Source organism: Tiliqua scincoides, chromosome 4 (genome assembly GCF_035046505.1).
Source record: "Tiliqua scincoides isolate rTilSci1 chromosome 4, rTilSci1.hap2, whole genome shotgun sequence".
In the NCBI taxonomy this organism is placed as follows: Eukaryota; Metazoa; Chordata; class Lepidosauria; order Squamata; family Scincidae; genus Tiliqua; species Tiliqua scincoides.
In genome coordinates this window covers 211,314,491-211,330,482 of record NC_089824.1, presented here as the reverse complement: position 1 = coordinate 211,330,482, position 15,992 = coordinate 211,314,491, and the positions used below count along the sequence as shown (strand labels likewise).

The 15,992-nt window shown below is 43.1% G+C and overlaps 1 protein-coding gene across 2 annotated transcripts in view; it reads left to right on the top strand.

The window, feature by feature from the left end:
• ANKRD60 (ankyrin repeat domain 60) overlaps positions 1 to 15,992 on the top strand; it is a 55,061-nt gene that overhangs the window by 28,393 nt on the left and 10,676 nt on the right. For both annotated transcript variants that reach the window (XM_066623717.1, XM_066623718.1), the window contains exons 12-18: positions 1,697 to 1,786; positions 3,537 to 3,722; positions 7,921 to 8,082; positions 9,094 to 9,194; positions 10,256 to 10,376; positions 10,613 to 10,747; positions 14,251 to 14,392. In XM_066623717.1, the coding sequence (XP_066479814.1) occupies positions 1,697 to 1,786; positions 3,537 to 3,722; positions 7,921 to 8,082; positions 9,094 to 9,194; positions 10,256 to 10,376; positions 10,613 to 10,747; positions 14,251 to 14,392 (937 nt within the window). The remainder of the gene's footprint in view (positions 1 to 1,696; positions 1,787 to 3,536; positions 3,723 to 7,920; positions 8,083 to 9,093; positions 9,195 to 10,255; positions 10,377 to 10,612; positions 10,748 to 14,250; positions 14,393 to 15,992) is intronic.

Sequence of the window (15,992 nt, the reverse complement as noted above, 5' to 3'; positions counted from 1 at the left end):
AGCCAAATGCAACAAACAGGTTTCTGTAATTTATACTTACATCTTTATCTAAACATGACTTGGTACTGGCTTAACCCACACTCCTGAAAGCCAGCCAAATTCTGAAGTTTTGTAGTGCTTCCAGTAGATGCTTGGACTGGCAAATTCCCAGGAGAAATGAGTTGAGAGTTACAGATTGACCGCTGAGAATGGCACCTTCACTGGGGCCTAGAAAAATTTTAATATTATTATGGTGGATGGGGTAGAAGAATAAATGAAACTTGGAATTTTTTGCTACATATTCCAGAGTAAATAAAGCATATAATCATGAATTGATTTTTCCTGAAGCAAATATTGGAGTACTCTGTCAATGTTAAACTGGAAGTTAGAGTAATTATACTAAAGGTGAGAAATATGACAACTAAAGTACTATTGGAACACTTGAGATTAAAGCTGAATTAATAAGTAACATATTGGTGGAAAATCATGAGTGAGAATGTATTTTTAAATCATGCAACCTACTTATGAGAGAATTTACAATTTGAATAAGTAAGGATATGGTGAAAATCTCTGCTTTTTCTCTATTTTTTACCTTCTTTATCACCTAGAGTGATAAAGGTAAAAAATAGAGAAAAAGCTGAGATTTTCACCACACCCTTCCTTACTCAAATTGTAAATTCTCTCATAAGTAGGTTGCATGATTTAAAAAACACATTCTCAGTCATGATTTTTGGATTTTCACTCATGATCACCTAGGAGTGATAAAGTAGTTCAGCATCCTGAACTAACTGTTTAGTCATTCAGGGTACCAGCCATTACTGCTTTCTTGCTGCTTGTAGTTTGCCCATTGTGATGACCACAACAGTACACAGTATTCCAAACATAACCATACCGTTGACTTCTATAGCAGTAATATAATACTGAGAATCTTATTCATGATCTCTTTCTAAATGACCCCTACCATGGATTTTGCCTTATTTACTGCTGCTACATACTAAGTCAACATTTCCATTGAGATATCCAGCACAATCCCAAGATTTCTTTCCTAGTTTGTTGCCAACAGCTCAGACCCCATTATTGTACAGGTGGACCCCCATATCCTCAGGGGTTTTGTTCTGCCTCTCTGCGAGTAGGAGCACTGCAGATACAGAGGGATAGATAGATAGAATATATAGATATCGGCGCCACACAGTCCCTTATGCGCATATTACAAGTTCCTTTGTTTACTCTAGTAGCGCTTCCAGCACAGATGCTTCTTGCTTAACATTCTTAACTGAAGAACCAAACATGCAGACAACAAACCTACATGCTGCAGAGAGACTAACAGGAAGCAGGAATTGTTGTCCTTCCTGTTTGTCACCTTCCAGCATGCAGGCTGGTTGCCTGCACGTTCAGTTCTTCAGTTAAGAAAAAATGTTAAGCAAGAAGTACCCGCGCTGCAAGCGCTACTACAGTAAACAAAGGTTCTTGTAACAGGTGTGCCCACAGATAAGCGAAACTGCAGATACCGGATCCACAGATAGAGGGGTCCGCCTTGTATTCTGTTGCTGTAACATGCATCACTTTACACTTACTGACTTTAAATCATTTTTTTCCCATTCACCCAATTTGAAGAGGTCTTTTTGGAGCTCTTCACAGTCTGTTTTTCTGTCACCCTGAACCATTTCATCTGCAAACTTGGGTCTTCTTACTTTTTACCTACATACTTTTTTGACAGGACCCAGAAGAGCAACATGATGGGACCAAAAAAGTTTTAGAAAAAGAAGAGGATGATCCACCTCTTGAAGAAGATAAATCAAAATTACAGGTTGTTTCAAATGTTTCTTAATATGGTATAGTGGGGTTCACTTGGTATAACTGAAATATTTTATTTAAACCCATTGTTCAGAAGCTAGAGTAAGTAATGCGCTGCCCGATCCTCTGACTGGACAGTGCCACTTACTTGTGCACTGTCCAGGTAACAGTTCTTGCAAACGTGTCATAAGGCACGTTGCGCCAGCCGAGAAGGAAGAGATGCTGCCAGGGAGGTTCATGCCACTTGGTGCTGGGACTCTGCACTGGCAGTAGGAGCAGCACAAGTGCCCTATATTAAGTGTCCTACCGAGTGGCAGGAAGGCATTTCTTGGCAAGAGGTGGATGGGGAGGTGCGTTTCTGTACATGGGGTGTTTCAGTTTCAGAAGGATGACAGAGACAGCAGTAGAGGCGGCCACTGGCTCCTACCCCCCCTTCCATGCCTGAGAGTCTGACACGGGTATTTGAATCTGCGTAGCAAGTAGGGTTTTGAACCTTGGCCCCTTCCTGATCCAATTACAATAGTCTTTAGTACTGTACCATCCTGGCTCTTTCCACCTGGGAGGTGGAGTGTGTGACTCATTCCAATTTCAGAAAGTAATGTCTGACTAAGTTCTAAATTGCATTGTTTTTTTGGCAGGCAGTTTTCCAAGTTGTCTGCAGCCCCTTCCTGGTTGCTTCAAGGCTCCTCCCTTCCCCAGAGTCGCCCCAGAATGCATTGTGACCAAGAAGAGAATGCATCACAATGTATTCTGGGACAACATTGGGAGAAGTGAGCAGCCTTGGAGCAACCAGGAAGAGGTTGCAGGCAGCTTAGAAGTCAACCTGCAGCCCTGAAAACACAGTCGTTTTGCTGCGCTATGGTAGGAACAGCTATTGTTAGCATTCTCTTTCATCTTCCTTATCTTTCTAAAGGGCATCCCCAGTGTCCTTTGGTTCCCTGGGCAATTAATGGCAGATATTAGATCAGCGAATACCCGGACCCACCTGTATTAAAATTTTTGTGTATCAGCAGATCATTTTTTTGTGTCTAGTTCTCTGGGTTTAGTCATGTACTATGATAGTAAGCTGCAGGGCTGAGACTCTGAAGAAATGAGCTATTCCATATGATAGGGTGGGTTGGCCTGCCATTTGTGGTATAGCTGCTGCTGTTATGTACTGACTCTTCCATCATACTGTAGCCATGTTGTTGGCATCCTTCAGTCTCAGAAGACTATGGTGTCATGCTCTGAATGGTGGTTCTGGAACAGTGTCCTCTCCAGTGCGCGAAGCCTGGGTAAAGTAGGTATGGAGGATAGGCTGTTACCCATGCAGCAAATCCCCCCTCTCCACGTCGCTGAAATGGTCCAGTGGAAAGGCAGAGGCCAATACGGTTGGTTCCAGCAGCGTCGCAGGAGTTGCCAGAATGTGACTGTGTTCAGCCATGAACTGCCTCAGGGACTCTGGCTCCGGATTTTGCCTCGAGGTTGACTCCTGAAGCCTTTTCCATAACTGGATGTAGCCACAAGGCAGTGGAGGTTTGGGATCAGAGTTTTCCTTCTCTCAGCTGAGCTGCCTTCCCAGGCTGACGAGTCCAATCTACCCGATGGCTGTTTAGTCGCCTCTTACGACAAGTACAGCCAAACTGAGGGCCTATTCTTATCCCCAGCCCCCAGGGGAATATGTAGCCATGTAGGGTGGGAGATAGTATGCTATGTTAGCTTTCTTTGCTGATCAATTATTTTCTTCTTTATCAATAATTTTCCCTTTTTGTTTTGGTCTTCAGGATATCATACCTCAGCCTTTATTGGACCAGTATTTATCTATGACAGACCCTGCACGTGCACAGACTGTTGATACTGAAATAGCAAAGCACTGTGCTTACAGTCTTCCTGGTGTGGCCTTAACACTGGGAAGGCAGAACTGGCATTGTTTGAAAGACACATATGAAACTTTGGCATCTGATGTACAGGTAAAGTACATAGTGGCAAGGGACTGCTTTACATCATATTTTATAGATGTGCATATAAGATACACAAGGAATATTTCTGAGTATGAAATTTAGCACCCATGCATGCACCTGCACTGGTTCATCTACCTGATTCCCAAGGGCGAAAAGTGTCTCTCTTGAGTCCTCCTAACTAGGATTAAAGAGGTGGGAGGGTTCTGAAAACTTAAGGCAGTGATCTTACAATTTCACAGAGTGCTTGTTTTGTCAATATTCGCATAGTCTGAGCTTAAATTACTTTAACAATTTAAGCTTCGGTTAGTCATGAGGGTGCGATGAAGAGTCTGTCTTGCCTAACCAATATCGAGCACTGCATATACAGTATATACAATACAGCAACCAAACCAAGCCTAGTATTTGTGCTCAAGTCTAAACTGTTTGCCAAATTAATTTCTTCCTAAATTATGCACTCTATGCTTACAAAAAATATTCCATTCATTTTCTAAGTTTTATGTGCTTTTAGAATAATGGAGTTGGTGTGTAGTGTCTGCAGGACAGAAATTATATACAATTCATCTTGTTCTTCCCCCCTCCCTTCCCAGCCCAAATGTTCCTCTTGGAGGCAGTAGAGCAATTTGCACAGGTATAGATCTCTCCTGAAAGTCAGACTCTAAAGACGTTTGTTGCCTGTCATCCCCTGACTATGTAGCAGCTTCAAATAGTGCTTGTGGTTTGTTGAAACATTTGGTTTAAAGAAGAAAGCACTTTAGAAACAAAATAGGAAAATGAACTAGAGCATACCAGAGTTTGAGCCTTTTTTCATTTGGCTTTGCTGTGAGATGCATGAAACTCCAGCAAGAATGAGAATCCTCTTCCATAACTTTCAGTATATTTCATGATCTCTGGGCCAGCGTACCTCTCCCACAAGGTGGAAGCAGAATCTCTGTGGGTTAAATTACCAGGCTTGTGCAGCGATGTAATACTGGGGGCGTGCTATCGTCCTCCAGACCAGAAATCGGATGGGGACCTTGAAATGAGGAAACAGATCAGGGAGGTGACAAGGAGGGACAGGGTTGTAATCATGGGGGACTTCAATTATCCTCATATTGACTGGGTCAATTTGTGTTCTGGTCACGATAAGGAAACCGGATTTCTTGACGTGCTAAATGACTGTGGCTTAGAGCAGTTAGTCACGGAGCCCACCAGAGGACAGGTGACTCTGAATTTAATATTGTGCGGTACGCAGGACCTGGTTAGAGATGTAAACGTTACTGAGCCATTGGGGAACAGTGATCATGCTGCGATCCGTTTTGACATGCACGTTGGGGGAAGAATACCAGGCAAATCTCTAACAAAAACCCTTGACTTCCGACAGGCAGACTTCCCTCAAATGAGGAGGCTGGTTAGAAGGAGGTTGAAAGGGAGGGTAAATAGAGTCCAATCTCTCCAGAGTGCATGGAGGCTGCTTAAAACAACAGTAATAGAGGCCCAGCAGAGGTGTATACTGCAAAGAAAGAAGGGTTCCACTAAATCCAGGAGAGTGCCCGCATGGCTAACCAGCCAAGTTAGAGAGGCTGTGAAGGGCAAGGAAGCTTCCTTCCGTAAATGGAAGTCTTGCCCTAATGAGGAGAATAAAAAGGAACATAAACTGTGGCAAAAGAAATGTAAGAAGGTGATATGGGAGGCCAAGCGAGACTATGAGGAACGCATGGCCAGCAACATTAAGGGGAATAATAAAAGCTTCTTCAAATATGTTAGAAGCAGGAAACCCGCCAGAGAAGCGGTTGGCCCTCTGGATGGTGAGGGAGGGAAAGGGGAGATAAAAGGAGACTTAGAGATGGCAGAGAAATTAAATGAGTTCTTTGCATCTGTCTTCATGGCAGAAGACCTCGGGCAGATACCGCTGCCCGAACGGCCCCTCCTGACCGAGGAGTTAAGTCAGATAGAGGTTAAAAGAGAAGATGTTTCAGACCTCATTGATAAATTAAAGATCAATAAGTCACCGGGCCCTGATGGCATCCACCCAAGGGTTATTAAGGAATTGAAGAATGAAGTTGCAGACCTCTTGACTAAGGTATGCAACTTGTCCCTCAAAACGGCCACGGTGCCAGAAGATTGGAGGATAGCAAATGTCACACCTATTTTTAAAAAGGGAAAGAGGGGGGACCTGGGAAACTATAGGCCGGTCAGCCTAACATCCATACCGGGTAAGATGGTGGAATGCCTCATCAAAGATAGGATCTCAAAACACATAGACGAACAGGCCTTGCTGAGGGAGAGTCAGCATGGCTTCTGTAAGGGTAAGTCTTGCCTCACGAACCTTATAGAATTCTTTGAAAAGGTCAATAGGCATGTGGATTTGGGAGAACCTGTGGACATTATATATCTGGACTTTCAGAAGGCGTTTGACACGGTCCCTCACCAAAGGCTACTGAAAAAACTCCACAGTCAGGGAATTAGAGGACAGGTCCTCTCATGGATTGAGAACTGGTTGGAGGCCAGGAAGCAGAGAGTGGGTGTCAATGGGCAATTTTTCAGAATGGAGAGAGGTGAAAAGTGGTGTCCCCCAAGGATCTGTCCTGGGACTGGTGCTTTTCAACCTCTTCATAAATGATCTGGAGACAGGGTTGAGCAGTGAAGTGGCTAAGTTTGCAGACAACACCAAACTTTTCCGAGTAGTGAAGACCAGAAGTGATTGTGAGGAGCTCCAGAAGGATCTCTCCAGACTGGCAGAATGGGCAGCAAAATGGCAGAGGCGCTTCAATGTCAGTAAGTGTAAAGTCATGCACATTGGGGCAAAAAATCAAAACTTTAGATTTAGGCTGATGGGTTCTGAGCTGTCTGTGACAGATCAGGAGAGAGATCTTGGGGTGGGTGTGGACAGGTCGATGAAAGTGTCGACCCAATGTGCGGCGGCAGTGAAGAAGGCCAATTCTATGCTTGGGATCATTAGGAAGGGTATTGAGAACAAAACGGCTAATATTATAATGCCGTTGTATAAATCTATGGTAAGGCCACACCTGGAGTATTGTGTCCAGTTCTGGTCGCCGCATCTCAAAAAAGACATAGTGGAAATGGAAAAGGTGCAAAAGAGAGCGACTAAGATGATTACGGGGCTGGGGCACCTTCCTTATGAGGGAAGGCTACGGCGTTTGGGCCTCTTCAGCCTAGAAAAGAGACGCCTGAGGGGGGACATGATTGAGACATACGCAATTATGCAGGGGATGGACAGAGTGGATAGGGAGATGCTCTTTACACTCTCACATAATACCAGAACCAGGGAACATCCACTAAAATTGAGTGTTGGGCGGGTTAGGACAGACAAAAAAAATATTTCTTTACACAGCGCGTGGTCAGTCTGTGGAACTCCTTGCCACAGGATGTGGTGCTGGCATCTAGCCTAGACACCTTTAAAAGGGATTGGACAAGTTTCTGGAGGAAAAATCCATTATGGGGTACAAGCCATGATGTGTATGCGCAACTTCCTGATTTTAGAAATGGGTTATGTCAGAATGCCAGATGCAGGGGAGGGCACCAGGATGAGGTCTCTTGTTATCAGGTGTGCTCCCTGGGGCATTTGGTGGGCCGCTGTGAGATACAGGAAGCTGGACTAGATGGGCCTATGGCCTGAACCAGTGGGACTGTTCTTATGTTCTTATGTAAGCATGTGCAGGTCATTGCAGTGGACTCAAGCAGTGACCTTCATGGGAGATTCATTATGCGACCCCTTGCTGGTGGAAGTCAGAGCCTTAGGTGGCCTCCCTTTCAGGGAGAAGGATTTTCAGAGGGTTCTACAAGAGTAGGATCTGATACCTTGGAATAAGACTTTGTCGCGCCATCCCCCCCCCCCCCCGGCACTACCTTCTGTTACCCTTGTGTGGAGTCCCTGTACACACAAGAGTAGAGTGCCCCTTGGAGATTAAAGGAGAAAAGAAAATTTTGTTCTTGCACGTGCAAATGTCCTTTATGCACCACAGTCTGGCTCATCATATACATCCTCCTCCTGGATCCTACTTAGGTCAAGGAGCAAGAATTCAGTTAGTTAGGATCTGAATTGATCAGATAGGGCAGTCTAGAGAGTAGGATAGGGAAGGTACTCTATTTGCTTATTTAAACCAGAGTTCTGTGTTTTAAAAGGGCTTTCAAATGCAGAATAACCAATATTTGCTCAGGGATATTTGAAACATTAGTCTTGCTTTCTCTTTTATCCTATTGCTTACAGTGGAAGGTACGTCGGACACTTGCATTCTCTATTCATGAGCTGGCTGTTATTCTGGGTGATCAGCTAACAGCGGCAGACCTAGTGCCTATTTTCAATGGCTTCTTAAAGGATCTGGATGAAGTGCGCATTGGAGTCCTTAAACATCTGTATGACTTTCTTAAGGTAGAAGGAATTTGGGTTGGTTACTTATTTTTTTAATTTTAGCTGCTTTTTCTTCAAGGTGTTGCCCCCAACTTTAGAAGCATGTGGAAAGATTGGTTCATGCTGTGAGGTTTTTTTTAAATCATAAGCTGCTTTTGGACCTGTGCCTGCCTGCCTTAAATTTCAAAAGCATCTTCTGGTATGACTGTGAAGAGCCACACTTGAGCCTTTCTTTTCTTTAAGGTTATTTTGTAAAATGCCATGTATGCTGTTGGTACTGTCTGAATAACACTAAAGTGTGGGCTTGGGGGTCTATATTTATTGCTACAGTATTGTGTATTGTTTCAAGCACTTAAGAAACAGTGATTTCAAGGGTTAAAATAACTGAATAGAGTTCTCTTGATTTTAATTTTCTTTTAATGAAAAGGGCTAGTTTAAACATTATGATTCCCACATAAAATTAATTTGTTCCTAGTGGGCATAATGTTTAAAAGTCTTTTGGCTTATGTGCTAGACCAGATGCACTCAGCATCTGCATGCTCGTGGCATATATCTCCCTGGTGTTGGATTTGTTGTTTTGTAGACTGTGCACATGTGGGGGCCACACTTCTAATATTACAGCCCAGATGTGCTAACATGGGAGAGAGGTTTCAGCAGTCTCTGTGTGGGGGCCATAGTGTTTAAGAAGACCCCTAGGCATTAATATATTTCCACAGTAAAGTTAAAATCTTGCCAAAATAACAATTACTGGCCAAGAGTATTGAGATATACTTCCTAATCAAGTTGCCTCTAAACATTCGACTACTGTAACCTTGATGTTGTTGCAATGGAATACTTGAGTTTTGCTCTGTTTTCTATGTTTAACAGAAGATATTACAGAAGATGGGCTATTGGTCTGACTGAGGTGTTCTGTTTAGAAAGGTGCTTTAGTGTTTCATAAATGTAAACTACATGACCAAAGCCTATCAGCTAGTCTTCACATTCAGTTGCTGGTAGATTGTTTTGATAATGGGCCACCTTTTCATTTTGTAGTTGCTTCATGTTGACAAAAGACGCGAGTACCTTTATCAGCTTCAAGAATTTGTAGTTACAGATAACAGCAGAAATTGGAGGTTTCGTTATGAACTTGCAGAGTAAGTAAAAGTTCTGTTTTTTGTCCGTGTTTGTGATTTGATTAATAGTACGTAATTATCCTTAAACTACAATAAGCTCTGCTTGTTCTCTCTACATTTTCTGCAGACCTAATTTGTAACATAAAACAAAAGAAACCTTATTCATTGTTGTAAAGACAGTCAGAATTTAGACTTGTGTGTGGGATACATCTGTTAAGTTTAGGCAAATTCCGTATACACATTCTGTTGCAGGAGAATATTATACTGCGTATGACTCTGATATAATAATTCTGACATCTAGTGGGAAAACATTGTAACTTCAAACAATTTCTCATCTGTGACCAGCATCAACACATTCATTGGTTTCTTATTGCAGCTGAAATGTGCCCAATATGTGCTCTGAAGCACAGTGTGGCTGGTAAGACAGTTCTTGGACTAGCTCCATACTTTGCTTTCTAAATGCCATGACTTATCAGATGACCGTTCTTATCTTTATTGAGTAATGCAATATTTCTAAAGCAAAGCAATACACTATTAAGATACCCCATTCCTTTTGCTTCTGGTGTTGTATCTGCATTGGCATCTAGCTAAGTGTCAGTTGAGAAGAACCAGCTAAAATCTTGACTCAGCCGTGGATACACAAGCTGTTATTCTCTTGGCCACCAATTTAGCATATGTAGATAATATCAACCTGAATTATGTAAAATGAAGAAACCTGGTCCAAATTTTCCCAATATCATCTTTGGGTGGCAGCATTTGCCTTTATGATGTTTGTTTCAGGTGCCAGAATTTTCATTTTTGTTCTTGTGTTTTGTGAATTGCTAAGGAAGAGGCTTAGGATTTTCAAGGGATCTGGTATTCAGCAGGTACATAGAACTAGGATGGTGCTGTCTCCCTGCAGGGAGCCAGGTCAGCCCTATACATTGGCTGTTCACATACACACACTGGCACAGAAAACATGCAGCACTTTAATCCTGCTCTCACTGGTGTTATTCGCCACACCAAAGCTACCCTCCCATCTTTAGCACCAAGGTATAATAACCATGACAGCCATGTTTTAAACCATTTCTCTTTTGTTCTAGACAACTAATTTTGATACTGGAGCTCTACAATCCCAATGATGTATATGACTACTTGAGGCACATTGCACTAACACTCTGCTCAGATAAAGTCTCTGAAGTCAGGTGGATTTCCTTCAAGCTGGTAGGCTACTGTACTTTCTGGCTATGTTCATCATGGATGTTTAAATGTTTATGTCTATTTTAGTATATTTGAAGCAAATTACTTAATTTTCATTATTTTTCTATTAGTTGTTTGTATTTGAGCTACCTTCTTTGTTTTTGCTAAAACTATAGATACCAAAGGACAAATATGTAAAGCATTTAGTATTTGTTAAGCCAAGATGTTACCTTTGACTGTTGCCTCTGATATTTTTGTAGGTCGTGGCAATATTACAAAAATTTTACACACACAATGCAAACTCCCTGGGATTAAATTTCATTAATGAACTGATCATGAGGTTCCGGCACTGTTCCAAGTGGGTTGGAAGACAAGCATTTGCCTTCATCTGCAAGGTGGGATTTCCTGTTCTGCTTGCTTGCTTGCTTACTTACCTGGGATAGGAAATCAGAAGAGACCAAGAGGATACTTCAGCTTGTGCTCAGCAGGGTTGTTAAGTTACCAGGATGAGAGACTGTCTTCAACTATGTATGAGCTGCTCTAGGGTCTGTGCAGGCGGAGGAGAATGTAGATGTAACAAATCTATGATGTAAAAGCTTACAGGAGAGGCATTTTTAATGTTTTAGTGTAGCGGGAGTAAGAACATAACAATTGCCTTGCTGGCCCAGAAGTCCATATAGTGCAACATTCTGCTTCTTCCACTGGTCAGTCACATACCACTGGCAAGACCACCAGCAGGCTTCACAGTGATATGTGAAGGGAATAGTGATCTGTTTGTCCAATCTTTTTTGCTAAGATTTTCAGATGTCACAATTGGACTATAGCTCTATTTAAAACTGTACCATGAAGAGGAAGCATTGTGTGAAGACAGGGTAGGGAATACTTTCACTTTTAAATCTACAGGTACTTTGTTAATATTGAGATACTACTGGCTATTGTGATCTAGAGATTTTTTTAGTAACTCATTTCCAGCATATCTTCATAGCTTATAAGTCAAATATCAGTATTGTTATACCCTGCAAAAGACACCCCTATTAGAGGCTGTGTGTGTTGTTGCTATCCCATCCACCCTCTTCACTCATGATTTTTCCCCCTCTCTATCTGCTCTGCTTGTTTCATCTATTTTGATACCATTTGTTGAATTGCTCTGATGTCACAGTTGGCTTGCATTACTGCTGTATTGCAAGGAAGCCTGGTGAGCCATGCACTGGCATCACTAGGGGGGTGTGGGGGTGCGGGCCACACCGGGTGACGCGCCGGGGGGGTGACGCACTAAAATCGCGGCTTTGGGGGCTACCCCATCATGTCATATACCGTTGGATGCGGAATGTCCAGTGGAATGCACTGCAAAAAACAGAATTGAAATAGCTCCAGATATATAATAGCAAAAGTTATGGCCAAAAGAATTGGAAGGAAAAATATGCATGAATTCCTATGGAAAGTGAAAGTGAGCCGTATCGCGCGTTTACGTGCGAGTAGGCATACTTGCCATAGTCTCTCAGAAACGGCAGGCCAGAATGGTCCCAATCCAATGAGTGCAGCCCCCAAAAAACACCCAATGAGGTCCCTGCATTCCTCCCAGCTGTGTCTATTGAGCCAGAAACGAAGCCATTTGCTCGCGAGTAGGCGAAGTTGCCTTAGTCCATAGGAAAGGGCAGGCAGCGAGGACTCCAAGGATGTCAAAATGGTCCTGATCCAATGAATGCAGCCCTCAAAACACCTGAGAAGGAAGTCCCTGCCTCTCTCCTGCAGTCTGTTGAGCTCTATGGAAAGCAAACTCAGCTATGTGGTCGTGTTTATTCACGAGTAAGTAGACATGCCTCGCCTTTTGGTCAGGCTAGGCAAAGGGGAATGTGAGGCCACCAGAAGGGTCCTGATCTGATGGAACTGGAGCGCAACAAATGCTCCAGAAGGCAGCTCCCCCCCCCCCCACTAAGAAGGACAAAGAACAGAGGCTTCAGCTGGTAAGGGGAAAGTTTTCTATTCTGCACTTGCAAAGCCAGGTGGGTCCTTATCTTGATGTGCTTGAAACAGAAGAACTTTAAACTGGGCACTGGGGAGGGCTGGAAGTCTCACTGATTCTTTTTTTTGGGGGGGGGGGTTATTGCAGGCAGGCTACAAAGTAAGCTCCATTGACCACTAATATAATAATATAATAATATACAGTATTTATATACCGCCTTTCTTGATCTTTATAAAAGACTTTATTCAAGGCGGTTTACACAGGCAGGCTTATTAAATCCACGCAGGGATTTTTACAAATTGAAAGAAGGTTCTTTCTTTCAAGAACGACTACATTCAAGGTGTTTCATTCCGATCTGGCTTCACATTCTGGCCTCCATCCTCCCACGCTCCGAGCAGATGGAACAGCTCAGCTGCAGCTTGCCAGCTGCTTCAAGGTCGCACGGTGCCGGTGGCCTCGAACTGGCGACCTTGTGGATGTTAATCTTCAGGCAAATGGAGGCTCTACCCTCTAGACCAGACCTCCTGCCCCTATGGGCACTATGGGACTTACTTCTGAGTAGACATGCATAGGATTGGGCTCACAAGCTGCAATCCTACGCACACTTTCCTGAAAGCCCCATTGACCACAATAGGACTTACTTTAGAGTAGACTCACTTGGTGGAACAGGACTGGCTCCCCATTATTTAATTTTCTTTTCTTTTAATTTAATTATTTATAATTATTTATTTTAATTTGCTTGATGATGTCACTTCTGGCCATGACATCACTTCCAATGGGTCCTGGACAGATTCCCATTCTAAAATGTGGGTCCCAGTGCTAAAAGTTTGAGAACTGCTGCAATAAGGTGTTAGTAAGTTGATGTGGGTGTGTGTGAGACTCTACAAGTTTTCAAAATCACTAAAATCAGAGTTTGGAGGAATAATATCAATCAGTGCGTAATTTCATGCAGAATGCAATGTAACAAACCACATTGAAATACCTGTTCTATGAAAAGGTACAGCCAAAAAACCAGTGGGGGCAGGGTGATGGTATTTCTTTACTCAGCGTGTGCTTGGTCTGTGGAACTCCTTGCCACAGGATGTGGTGATGGCATCTGGCCTGGACGTCTTTAAAAGGGATTGGACAAGTTTCTGGAGGAAAAATCCATTACGGGTTACAAGCCGTGATGTGTATGTGCAACCTCCTGATTTTAGAAATGGGCTATGTCAGAAAGCCAGATGCAGGGGAGGGCACCAGAATGAGGTCTCTTGTTATCTGATGTGCTCCCTGGGGCATTTGGTGGGCTGCTGTGAGATACAGGAAGCTGGACTAGATGGGCCTATGGCCTGATCCAGTGGGGCTGTTCTTATGTTCTTATACCACGCCCAGCACCTGGGGCATTGCCCCGCCCACTGCATGGGGTGACATGCAGGCCTCTGGCACCAGGTGACACAAATCCTATTGGTGCCACTGGTGCCATATCATGAGCTTGTGGCATAAATTAGATCTTAATCAGGGACTCTGAGTTATAGCTCAGTTTCTTAGCCATGACACTACATCCGCTCTGTAGTTGTAATGCCATTTTGAAAAATGTTCTGCTGGATTTTCTCACCCAAAGTACAATATTCTAGGCAAGATCCATTTGTTCATCTTTTTCCCCTATCATCTCTCTTTACTGGCCTTTCAAGAACAACAGCAAAAAGTTTCCAAAGCAGCTTGCCTAGAAAAAGAAGTGCTAAGAAAAGGGAATCCTACCCTTGCTGCTTCGACTAGGAACTCTTGTTGAAAGTGACTTGCCTGTAATTCCCCATTGAGCCTGCACTGGGCACAGATGTTCACCCTGTGCTAGTGGGTCTCCCTTCAACATCTTTTCCCACTGGAACACACTGGCTCTTGATTATTTCCACTGAATATTACCCATGATGTAGTAGCTTTTCTTTTTCGTCCCCGCAGGCAGTGGCTGAAGAGGAGTGCATGCCTGCTGGCCATTTTGTGGAGCACCTGCTACCCAGCCTTCTGAGTCTGGCATCGGATCCTGTACCAAACGTACGGGTTTTGCTTGCCAAAGCTTTGAGACAAACGCTGTTGGAAAAAGGTACATGTCTACTCTTTCCTAGTGAGCATTGCAGTTGCACAGTAGCACCATCCTGTACAGTTTTTAATTCTGAGATTGCTTTCTTTCAACTCAGAACATAATTATGCATTCCTTTTAAATTCCTTTATGGAACTGTACTTATTGCACATATAACTACTACTACTACTACTACTACTACTACTACTATCTTCTATTGTGAACAGATTTAATACTTGAATAAGTCGGGGTCAGTTTTCTTGCTATGCCTGACTTTCCTGAAAGTTGAGCATGAAAGAGAAAAGAAAATTTCTTTACCCAGCATGTCTGTGGAACTCCTTGCCACAAGGTGCAGTGATGACATCTGGCTTAGATGCCTTTAAAAGGGAATCGGACAGATTTCTGGAGGAAAAGTCCATCACAGGTTACAAGCCATGATGGTTATGTGCAACCTCCTGGTTTCAGAAGTAAGGCTACCTCAGAATGCCAGATGCAAGAGAGTGGCACCAGGATGCAGGTCTGCTCTTGTCTTGTGTGCTCCCTGAGGCATCTGGTGGGCCACTGTGAGATGCAAGAAGCTGGACTTCTGGCCTGATCCAAAGGGGTTATTCTTATATTCTTCTTATAAAATAAGAGATAAGATCAACCTTACTGGATCAGAAACAAGGAACCATCTAGTCCAGCATCCTGTTTCCAATCGGATGCCTCTGGAAAGTTCACAGGCAGGGTTATGACGGCAAAGGCCTTTCCCAACTGTTGCTTCCTCTTCCCAGAAACGGGTATTCAGTGGCATACTTCCTCTACAGTATTTATTTATTTATTTGAACAAAGTTCAGGTCACTTATCTGTTCCATCTAAGGGTGGTTTACAACAATATAACAAACCATAGTACAACACATTTTAAAACTTAACAGCAATTAAAAAGTGAAATCGTATCAGAGAGCAAATACAGAACCAAAACCAAAGAGCAACAGAACTAAAAAAAAAAAAAAGGCAGGGTGAGGCTACACAAAACAAAGGCTTCTGTGCCCATTGGAAAATGGGCTGTCTTGGACTTGTCTGGGGAGAGGGAATCCATAGAGGGGGGGAGCTACCAGTGCGAAGGACCTGTTCCACATCCCCACCAGTCATAGCTCAGGTGGTGGTTAAGACATGTAATAGGGCTTCTAGGTAGAGAATGCAAACTGCAAGTGGGTTAATTTGGGAGAAGGGGATCCTTCATATGACATGGTTCCTAGCTGTGTAGGACATTTTAGATAATTAGTGAATTGTTCCCAGAAACACACCGGTAGCTAGTGAAATTCATAGAGTGCTAATGAAATCTGCTCAACCTGACAGGCATCCAATGCAGGTAGCTGCTGCATTCTGCATCAGTTGCATTTTTCCAAACAGCCTTCAAGGACAGCCCCAAGTAGAGTGCATTACTGTAGTCCAAACAAGATGTGACTCTGCAGCTAGAGTGCCACTCAGCCATCATGGCTAACAGCCAGATATGCATATTTATTTAAACCAGCTTTATCCCACTTTATCTTTCCCTCCCATATGCAAGATAAACTTAAATTTTATTTTGCATAAATTTGGTCTTATCTCTTTATAAAACCATCCAAACCAGTATGCATAACCT